The sequence below is a fragment of the Phodopus roborovskii genome, unplaced genomic scaffold (assembly GCF_943737965.1).
Source record: "Phodopus roborovskii unplaced genomic scaffold, PHOROB, whole genome shotgun sequence".
Taxonomy (NCBI): Eukaryota; Metazoa; Chordata; class Mammalia; order Rodentia; family Cricetidae; genus Phodopus; species Phodopus roborovskii.
Window position 1 is genome coordinate 131,872 of NW_026126647.1, and position 11,672 is coordinate 143,543.

The 11,672-nt window shown below is 42.0% G+C and overlaps 1 protein-coding gene across 1 annotated transcript in view; it reads left to right on the forward strand.

Annotated features, from left to right (window-relative positions):
* Positions 1-11,196, forward strand: part of Tmem156 (transmembrane protein 156) — a 33,934-nt gene extending 22,738 nt beyond the window's left edge. The window contains exons 5-7 of the mRNA XM_051174021.1: positions 438-521; positions 8,833-8,935; positions 10,717-11,196. Of these exons, the coding sequence (XP_051029978.1) occupies positions 438-521; positions 8,833-8,935; positions 10,717-10,744 (215 nt within the window). The 3' untranslated portion in view covers positions 10,745-11,196. The remainder of the gene's footprint in view (positions 1-437; positions 522-8,832; positions 8,936-10,716) is intronic.
* The last annotated feature ends 476 nt before the right edge of the window (positions 11,197-11,672 follow it).

Genomic DNA, 11,672 nt, shown 5'->3' on the forward strand with positions numbered 1-11,672 from the left:
TTAGTTTTAGAAAGAGTCTATGGTGTCTTTTGTCATTGCTATGTGGCTTTTTGTTTGTTTTGAGACAGAGACTCACTATGTGGCTCTGGCAGGCTTAGAACTCACAGTGCAGACAAAGCTGACCTTGAACTCACTGAGATGTATCTGCTTCTGCCTTCAGGGTGTTGGGGTCAAAGATGTGTGCCCACAAGCCTACAAAAGCCCTTGGTGCCTGTTGCCCCACACCCCCTTGATGCTGCAGACTGACCCCCTGGTGAACTATCCTATCTCTGTGATAATCCTTAAAACTAGCACAAGGAAAGTAATGAGAAAGGGACTTTCGAAGGGATTCAGACTCAGGATCCTTCTGCCTCTGCTTCTGTCTCCCAAGTGCTGCCGTTAGAGGCAGAATGTACCCGTTTGTCATCTAAATGTTCAATTTTTTTTTCTTGGAATAGGTCATAAATACAAAGCTACATCCGTTCTCTTAAGAGGAAGTGACTCTGAGGAGCTGAGTGCTTTGAAGATGAGGGTTATTCCAGGTGAGTTCTGCAGCATCGGACAGCTCAGGACGGGGAATTCCCAAACCACGCCTTCTCAGTACAGTGCAAACTCGAGATCCGAGTTCAGAATAAAGCAACTGTGGGCAAATGAAATCCAGCTTAGTATGTCTCATTATCAGGAGACAGTTACAATCAAAGCCACCTCCTTAAATAATAGAAAGTTCGCCTAATTGGCAAGAAGATGCTCTTGCCAGTAGGCAAGGGAGAGAACGCAATGGGGGAATGAGCCTGGGATTTATTTTTAAATGAGACAAGATACCATTATTTCTCAGAATTGCAATACATAATTGTAGAGTGGGCAGAGCTTCTGCTGGAGCCTTCACTTCACAGGGAGTCGTTGTGCAAAGAGAACTTCTAATAGCCTCAATTAAAAAGCCCCCTGTCCTCTGCCGAGAAGCAGAGAGGGAATAAGGTGCCCTAATTAGAGCAGCTAAGAAGTCTGTGAGCACAGATGCTCTAGTTCCAACTTCATCTCTTGCTAATTGTGAGGCCTCCTTTAGAATTCCTGCTGCCAAACCACATTAAAAAGAAATACTATGACAGGCCCTTTTCCTTTACCAAAGAGAAAGGATATTTAAAAAAACTGGAAATCCAACCTAGGTAGGGCCTTGGGCAAACTAGGCAAGCACTCTACACCACTGAACTATGTTCCCTCGGCAGGATTCCACTAAATTGCTCAGGCTGGCCTTGAATTCACTGTTTATCTGAGGCAGGGCTCAAACTTGTGACCTTCCCACCTCAATATTATAGGCCTGTGTCACAAGGCCTTTTAGTTTTCATTTTAATCTCCTCCAGTCTGTTCTCTTTCTTTCTCTGTCAGACAAAGTCTTACTATGTAGCCCAGGCTGACCTCAAGCTTATATAGTTCCTCTGTCTCAGCCCCTCCCCATGTAGTAGGGATATGCTCATAGACCTGGAAAGAAAGAGTGTTTTTGACTCCTTGAAAAACCGCAGAATCGAGTGATATTAATTATATTCTTTGTCTCCCATGGGTGAACAGCCCCTTTGCACTTGGTGAGAAGCTTACACAAAAGGAAACTTCAGATCTGGTGTGTAAACTCTTTTTCAAACATGAGAGGAAGCTAGACAACTCCTTGCCTTCCACTGAGGGCAGCATCAGCCACGTGGACACATCCAGCATTTTACTGGGGACCGTGTACCCAAGGCTTTTGTTAGCTACCAGCCACACCAGCCCTCAGTCTGGGAACAGATTAGCCTGGGTGCACCTAAAGATCTCAGTCTAAATATTTTAGACTTCCTAGTTGGAATCAGCAAATTATTACACACTAGTTAGAAGATTCTCAAAATCAGCTGTCAGAAGTCAAAGTGTATAGAAATTTTGAGTGGCTCACAAAGAATTCGTTTAATTAATGATATTAAAAAAAACCCTATAGTGGTCTGAAGGAGAAAAATAGTTTTTGTAAAGGGGGAAATGATGATTCTCTGTTAATCTCTCTTGTCTAGTATACCTGCCCATACCCCAGGAATGGTTCAACCCAGTTCTGCTGAGTTCTGTGATTGCCTGAGGAAGCCTAGCCATTTTTTGTTCCCTAGCCATAATTCCCAGCACAGCAGTCTTGTCTGAGAACAAGTCAATTGTTCCCCTGTCGCCTTAAATAATTGCGGGTGTCACAAATTTTAAGGCCTGGCTAGCTACAAAATGAACTTCACAAGTTATATTTATGAGCCTGTGGTTTTCCTGCACCCACAAAAAGCTGTCTCAGGTTTGTCTTCTCTGTAATGGCTCTCACTAAAACTCCTCTGGCTTTATTACCAGGCATACAGTAGTAATGTTCAGGGAAGATCCAGGGTGATGACCCCTTTTTAAAAAAAGATAAAGAATTCCTTTGAGGTTTAACATCTTCAAAAGGAAAAGTAGTAGGTCCTTCTTATTTGTATTATTAAACCTGAATGCCCTCCTTCCAAATTCTAAGCTGCTCTTTCTGAGAGAGAAGTGGAAAGAAAATCATATCTCCCCTGAGTGCTGTCTTTAAGGCTGTTCTTTGTCATGATGGATTACAAGCAGCCTGGGGAAGGTAAGGGAAAATGTGACTGTCTGAGCCTCTGGAAACGCAGTAACATGAAGAGAAGAAAAGAAATTCTAAAAAGCGATGCCTGTGTGTTACAGTCAACAGAGCCTGTTGTTGGTGCTAGCCACTGGTTGTATTGCCACATAAATACAGACACAATGAGATGTAGAGGGGCTCATCCATCCCCAAATCATCCATCCTCTAAAAAAAGAATCAAGGAGGACTCACCAGGATCCTGTCTGCACAGAGCCTGACCCATATTAGAGCCACGTGGAAAAAGTGTGCCTCTGATAGTTCCCTCCTTGCCTGGGAAACATGATGGCTCGTGATTGTTTCAGTTGTTATTGTCACATGAGTGATGACTTTGCTTTACCTATCCTTGTATCCTTCACTGTAGCATAGCTTTTGGGATGCTATTCATTCATGATAAAAGTTTATGAAACAGCACAGCCCTAGGGAGAAGTGGGTATAGAAAAGGGAAGGTGAGCAAGAAATGAATCTTGCTGGCTATAATGGCACACAACTTTAAACTCAGCACTTGGGAGCAAGAGACAGGCTGATCCCTGTGAGTTCAAGGCCAGACTGGTCTACACAATGAATTCTAGGATGACCAGAGATGCATAGTGAGACCCTGTCTTGAAAATACAAGAAATAAATTTAAAAATTAGAAAGAAATAATGGGAAAGGTAAGCATGAACACACAGAACAAGAATGATAAGAAAGAACATAATTCTCTTCATTGAAAACATGGGCAGCAAGTGTTGTAGAAATGCTAAGGATATCAAAGAATAATGAAAAACAATGACCATTTTAAGAAAGGCCCACAGAGTCCAAACAAGAGTGTTGGATCACCAAGAGTTAGAGTTACAGGTGGTTGTAAGCTGCCTGATTCAGGTTCTGGGACCCAAATCCAGGGCCTTTGGAAGAGCAGTGAGTACTGCTAACTTCTAGGGTATCCCTCTAGTGCTTGAGGAAGGCATCCATCTTGAGAAATATTAGTTGCTTTTTGTCGCTGTGGTGAATAGGATCAGAAACAACTTGCAAAAGGAAGAATTTACTTCCATGTATGGTTCCAGAGGGATGAGAGTCCATCATGATGGGAAGAACCAGTAACAGAGGCAGGCACAGCAGCAGAAGCAGGAAGCTGAGCGCTCACATCTTCAAACCCAAAGCATGAAGCAGAAAGAATAAATTGGAAAAGGTGCAAGTTTGTAAATTCTCAAAGCCTGCCTCTTGAGGAAGCACTTTCTCCAGCAAGGCCTTACTGCCTAAATATCCCCCAAAGAGCACCATCAACTAGGGACTGAATGTTTACATATGTTCCCATTTAAACCACCATGGTGGCCTTAAAATGTATCTCCAAGGGCTACAGCTTTTGCCTAGCATAAGAAGGATCTTAGATTCAACCTCAAGCAATAAAAACAAAACAAATCAAACAACCTTTAAAACATCATCAACCACAAAATCCTCTAGAAATGATTATTTATGGGTTGACTGGATAGAGAAGGCAAGACTAAGGACATAGGAAGAGGCCTAGGACATAAAGAAAGGGTTGCAATCACTGTGAAGTCACTTAGACTGACTGCAGAAGACTAATCGAAGAAGAGAATCAGCAAGTTGCCTGTAGAAGCCTTAGGAAAATTAAAGAACTTGATATTAGTATATAGACAAGAGTTTATGAAACCAAGAAGCCAAACAATACAGCCCAAAGTCATAGCCTGGAGATAGGATGGAAAGAAGGTACTTCCTGGTATCTCCTCTTCCTGGTATCTCCACTGTTGGGTGTGTGCTGTCTTTCCCTGGATCACACACCCAAGGACAAGCATCTGGGGGGAGAGATTGTCATCTCTTTGGATTTCTGAGTTCTTTTTTTAAAAGTTTTAAAGTTTATTTTTGTGTGTGTGTGTGTGTGTGTGTGTGTGTGTGTGTGTGTGTGTGTGTGTGTGTGCGTGTGTACCTGCCTACTTTTCTGTATGTGTACTATGTTCATGCATTGCCTATGGAGGCCAGGAGGCAGCATCAGATCCCGTGAAGCTGGAGTTACAGATGGTCATGAGCTATTTAATGTGAGTGCCAGGAGCCTAACCTGGGTCATCTACAAGAGCAGCAAGGGCTCTTAATTGCTGAACCATCTCTCCAGCCACTGCCTTCTGTGTTCTTGAGAGGACTCGTGAGATGGTCACCTGATTTCTGGGCAGCCATTATGTAATATCTACATCAGGTTTCTGCATCACTGTTTTCACTCACTCCAGCTGCCTGAAGGGGAGACAGACTCATTCCATGTCATGCCTCAAATGGTGAAATTGTCAAAACTCTAAGCTTGTCTCCTTCAATTCTCTAACAAAGTTTAACTGAACACTGACCACCTGCCAACAACCATCACAGCAAACCTTGGTATTCTAGACACAGTTCTTCCTCAACGGGGGCCCCAACAGCTAGAGAGAATCTCCTTCAGGTTGCCTCAGGATAAGGCTGCCTTGTCACACCAAGAATTGTGCTGCTATCTGTGCCGTAATTTCACACAAATCAATTTACTTAATTTCATATGCATCTCACTCTTCTTCTAATGAGAAAATGGAACCCTGGAGAGTTTATGTAACTGGTTTTCTGGCTAAAGCAACTAGTCCCACATGAAGCTAAGATAGTGGAACTCTATGGTAAGTAATTGATTGAAGTTACTGGTTTATAGGACGTGCCTAGCAGAGTTCTTTCCAAACAGGGTATTCTATAGCACAGTATCCAATGGGAGTGTCAACCTGGGGATCATGTTGGTTCGTATCAAAACTCTTCTTGCTTTATACATTTAACCCTGGCAATGGAGATGAAACATGTTCCCTCTAGAAACCTGTAGCGGCTTGTGTGACAATGTGAGTCCTCGCAAGAGGCATTTCAGCATTGATTAAAAGCATTTTCTCTCCTGCAGTTAGTGTGGGTGAGCTCTAAGATAACACAGAGAAGAGAAAATGGACTTTTACTGTGAAAGAGGTTGTCAGGGGGAATGGCCTGATTCATAGTACCCCAAATAAAACTAATGGCAATATAAAGTTATAATTCCCAGCATGTTTATGGCCAGGACAATAAAGAGTATGCAGGTTTCAACTTCCTGCAGAAGAGAATATAAATGGCTGGTGCCAGGTGTTTTGCAACTAAGCAAGATAACATGAAAGTTTAATTTTTACTTGCTTTACCCATAATATTGATGACTCTTAAAATTCAGGTTGGGTCCATAAAGCAGAGAAGGTTATAGATATCTGCTTGGTTATAGCTTAGATCAAAATGCAAGGGATGGCTTTCTTTGTAGGAAGAAATGCGTACGTATGAAGAGTCCACAGCTGGAATAGAATGATTTATTATAGGCATTCATCAAATGCCTCTATATGACAGTCATTCATACCAGCTTTGGAGGAACAGATTGCAGAACATATGCTTTAAACATGTCCCCTCCATCTTTCACCAAATGCTCCCTGCCTGGGCCCTCTGGCCTTCCTTTCTACCCACCGTGTACATCCCCATTCCAACCCTAACTTTGTCTTGTAATCTGGGCTTAGCCAACACTTTCTAAGACAAATAAATAATCACAAAAAAATTAAGTAAGTCAGTTACCAAAACATTTGCAAGAAGGAGGACCTGAATTCAAGAATAGCCAGGACCAATAGAAAAAAGCTGCTGTGGTGACAGAGACAGGTAGATCCCTGGGGCTCAATGGCCAGCCAACCTGACCTACTTGGGTAAGCCCCAGACTCTTTCAAAACAAAATATCAGCACAAGGTGGACAGGGCCTGAAAAGGACTGACATGTCTGACTACTACATGCATACACACATGTGCACTTGTGCTCATACATCCATGCACCTGCACACAAACATCCACCCCCACACTCCTTTCACATATATAAAAAGTAAAATGTAACTGAACAGATAGTTTGGAGGCAAACACACACACACACACACACACACACACACACACACACACACACACACACTGATGGGAAGAACAGACTTCCCAAACAAGAAAAGGCTTGGATCTGTTCTACTCTGGGAGGTGGATCTTGTGTCAGACAGGAAACCTACCGGGGCAAAGCAATGCAAAAACACAGGTTACACAAAGGGAATACAAAATTACACTGGAATGATGAAATGAGCTTAGATCCCAGATGTCCCAGATGTCAAACACCTTTGAAAAGGGATAGAAATCTTTTTGGGAAAAAAAAAAAAAAAGAAGAAGAAGAAGCATTGCATTGCAGGGCATCCTGTTCATTGACAGGACAGTGTGATAAGGCCTTTTTTCTACTGTGGAAATTCATTCTCTTTGTGAGAATCAGTCAGGTTGAAATCTATACTGGGGTTCTTTTAAAAATTTTAAAGCCCTTTGGAGGTTCCTGAAAAACATCGTTTGGGTGAGAGAATTGAAAAATTCCTAAAGAGACATTTGTGGTGTCTTAAAATATTTCTGACAGTTTGTGGTGCCTTAACTAGTGTTGGTGATTTAATAGAATTTGAAAGAAACCCTATTTTCAAGTGTAGTATGAGAGGAAAAATCTCACCTGTCTTAGCTATTCTGAAGAAGGTATTAAGATGACACACGCCTATCTGACTTTGGATGTTTATTTAGAGTCAATTTTTAGAAGTTTTGCTATTAGCATATGAGTTGCATGACTTTAGATACCAGGGGAAACCAAAGATAATGTATCACTAGAGAATATTCCAGATCAGCTATCATTTTGACAGTAGTAGCTTTCCATATTGCTGTATAGTTATACCACCTTATAAAACATCCACAGACTAGATCCATAAGCAGATCATAAGCAGCTGGCTCTTCAGCAAGAAGGACTTATTCTCCATGATAATTATTTCACTTTATGAACAGGCTCTTGATATGACCTTTAAGAAGAACGGTCTCCAAATCTCAAATTACAGAAGGCCCAAGACGTCTTGTCAAAGGTTGTCTAAGCAATTATTTGTACAGAAATTTTATTCCAAAAGACCTCACAGGAAGTCTAGAACATTCCAGCTCTCAGGCTTCTAGGAATGGAGAGTCAAATCCAATACATCTGGGACAGAGACCAAGAACCTACCTTTTTTCTTTTAAATGATTTATTTTATTTTAATTTTTTATGTGCATTGGTGTTTTGCTTACAAGTATGTATGTGTGAGGGCATAGGGTCCCCAGAACTGAAATAACAGACAGCTGTGGGCTGCCATATGTGTGCTGGGAATTTAATCATTGCCTCTGGTGACATTTAGGCAGAGACTCTGTTGGTCACTATATTCATTTCTGCTGTGTAACCAATTACCAAAAACTTAATGGCTCAACATGATGTATATGTGGTTTTTTTTTTTTTTTCTGCTTCTGTGGATTGGGAGTTAAGCATTCCTTAGCTGTGCATAGCTCAGCTCAGAGACTCACAGAGCTGAAATCAACCTCTTGGTCAGCCATGCTGCAGGCTCATCCAAAGACCCCGCTTCCAAGGTCACACCTGGCAGAAGTCACCTCCTTGCTGAGGTGTACTGAGGACCTTGGCTTCTTACTGGCCATGTACCAAGGCAAGTCATAGCTCCTTCATATCGCCTACAATCCCATGTTACTGCTTGCTTCTTTGATCCAGTCTCTGATCTTGGGATCTTGATCTGAGAAGACCTGGTCTGAGCTTTATTATGAAATCAGGATCAGATCCACTCAGGGTAATCTCCCTTTTCATCAGCTCAAAGCCAAACAGTTTGGGATGCTAAGTATATCTGTAAAGCACTCATCTTCCTCCAGTAATAAAGGCTAATCAAGGTTTCGAGGAACTTTGTTGTGAGGCTGGGCTGACAGAAGTGGTACCCTAGATGTGGTTGGTATTTACTCTCCGTGAAATAAAATCAAAGGATGCTCAGGGCTCAAGGGCAGCTCCGGGCTCAGGCAGAGACTGTTTCAGGTCTCATCTGACTCTCTTGGTTGGGCAAGTTTTGTCATTTTACTTTATAGAAGACTAAATGTGGAATAAATGTGAATTTTAATGGAGACTTTGAACGGCTTCAGATTGTATTCTCAGGAAATGTGGCGAGAAGCTGGAGGAAGAAATGGAGGTGCATACTCAGCCAGAGTTGAGTGAAGTGTGTTTAAAGTATTAGAACCATCCGAAGGAAATACAATGAATGATAGAAGCTGCCCAAATCCTTTTAAAATGGAGGGCAGGGTTCTCTTCCAACACATTCGTATTACAAGATGATTTTTTTTTTGTCTTGTTATTGACACACTGCTCCCTGTCTTGAACTGTAGAGTCCACTCGAGGGCGGCCATTAACGCAGGTCAGGGAGGTGCTTCCCCCAATACCAGAACTTGAAGTCACTTCTGCAGGTCACCAGCAAGATCCATACACATGGTGAGTGGTGCTCAACCTTATTGACAATTTGCCTTGTGCATTGTAAACATGAATGGCTTCAGGGAACTCTGCTTGACCCTCATCAGCATTGCTGTCTGGGTGACAGACATAGAAGTGATAACCCTGAGAAGTCAGCTCACAGGCATTAGGTGACACAAGCTAAAGTTAAAGTGCCCGTTTTCTCCAAGATTTAGGGAGGATCAGAAAACTAATCTCTCAGTCAGTTCAGCTGTCCCTGAAATGTCAGCTCATCTCTTGGCATCACTTGTCTTGGAGTCGAGCCATAAATCAGTCAGAGCACGAGAAAAGCGAACCTGAGACTTGTTCCGTCGAACCCATCCACCTAGTCATTGAAATAAAACTTTAAATTTAGCATCGATGATCTAGATGAATGTGCCCTGATTTAATATATTCTAATCTAAAACTGTGCTCAGAAGTATCTTTGAGATGCTTTTTTCATTCATTCATCAAATATGTACTAAGTAGCTACGTGGCATATGGTCAAGCACAGTATGTAAAGATGGTAACAGAAAGTGTCTCTGGGCACCTGTCATTGTGTTTCATTGTGACTGGCCATGTCACTAAGACTTTATAATACTTGGGAGGTCAGGAGTCCAGTCTGTAGCAGGAAACTGGTGTCTTATTCAAATTGAATAACTCAAGGAAAGTTTAATAAAGGGTCTATTAAGACAAGTTGTGGAAACTCCAGGGAAAAGGGGACACACACACACACACACACAGAGAGAGAGAGAGAGAGAGAGAGAGAGAGAGAGAGAGAGAGAGAGAGAGAGAGAGAAACCTGGCCTTCCTTTTCCAGCTGTGCTAATGTTCTCCACTGGCCAAGGCCAACCAGGGATAGATAGACTAAGCCAAGCTGAGGTGGCTTGTGCAGCCTTTGGCAAGGCACCAAGCAGGTGGAAAGAAGTGGAGAGCAGATCTGGAGAGGTAATTAAAGATCCTGCCCAAAGGGCGAATATGCAAAGTAGAAACCTAGCAGATCCTTTGTGTTCAAGAAGAAATTCTGGCAGGACTTAGTGTGGTCAGGGTCTGCTCTTGTCTAGAAATCTCTAGGTCTGATTAATGAGTGTGCCAAGAAAAATCTCCCTGAGCCCTATGTCTGATTTCCTCCCACGATGGTCTTCATGCCAGAACAGTTCAAGCTCACAGTTAAACACGCTCCACTTTAGTCATTTGCCTCAAATATGAATGTTGTGTCAGGAACTCTACTCCTTGGCAGTCAGTGGAGAAATCAGAATAAAGAAACTGCAATCCCAGTGACAAGTGTAAAATAACACGGGGTCTAGATAGAGATGACTGTAGAGCCGATAGTCAGAGGACAAGACACCTAGCATTTGCTAGATCCTAAATAAATACATGGAGTGGAAGAATCATTCCATTGCTGTCCTACCATTACCATGGGCTGTCTTAACAGTAAGGGATCTGCAATAACTCTTATGTTTCCATTGAGAAGATGCCCAAAAGTCCTGTGGTAGCACAGACAAGAGGAATCCCTAGGTTTCCTCTGTCCTATGCTTGCAAGTTTCTCATCACTCCAATACTGTCCTTATAGGGATATACTAGGAGCATCACTGTATAGCACAATAGTGGACAGAGCCCCTAGTTAGTGACAGAAGGAAGGTATTTCACATTATAGGATACAGTGTTTGAAATGAATGACTTAATGTTTCTTACAAATTCTAATTTTAGACAGTACTTAATAAATTATTTGTTTTTAGTAATTACTTAATAAATACTTGTTTTGCATTTTAAAAAACTTTCAGGCTATCCTTGGACAATCTGGACCAATGACTTTGAAGAGTTTGGGCCCAGCTGAGAAAGTACTGATAGGTGAATGGCAGCGATGAGATCCTGGTAGATGAGAGTCAACTGGAGAGTGTCTATCTGACCCACGAGATCACAGGGACAAGAGTGTGTCAAGAGCTATGTGAGCCAAGGAAGACAAGCTTATGGAGTCCATGGGAGAGTAAGAGAGTGCTTACCTTTTCCACCCATCTGTATCCTGCTCAGTGTGGCCAAGAGTGACCTAGGATGAAATTCCCCTTACTCAGTTATGTCACAGGTGCAGGATGGTTTTTCCTACACAGATGGACAGTTTCTATTCGGTAAATTACATAAGAGGGCCTGTGTATTTGTTCAACATTTGTTTACATTTATAAATCTTGCCTCTTTTTGGCATAAGACTGTTTTTTTGTTTTTTGTTTTTTTTTTAATTCAAGGACACTGAAATAAAAACAACTCAAATGAAATGCCTTGAGTATTTAAATGTGATAGCAAATGTTTCCTCTGCTTCTTTTGGCTCATATTTGTTATAGCCACCATGGATATCATGAATAAGCATAGGTATCACTTTCAATAAGAAGCATGCATAGACAAGAGGACAGCTCCTCATATTGAAAAGGAAACCAGTTATCTCCCAGAGTTTAGAAGGAATGTGGTCTTCTAATATGATTGTGTGACTAAAGCTGTGTATCTAAACAGCAGAAGTGAGGAAGACACCCTGAGCTCCCTTGGCCCAACTCCCACAAGGCAGGTCAAATAAATTCCTTCCTGACCATCTTCAGAAACAGAGTCTAAGACCCAGTGGAAGATGTGAGTCTCTTATTCCCAAGCATAAGCAAACAGCATCCTTATTCCCATAGATTCAGGCAGTTGTAGAAATCGAGCAAACAGATCTTGCTAAATCCCTTCCCCATTAATCTTCATCACAGCACACAAC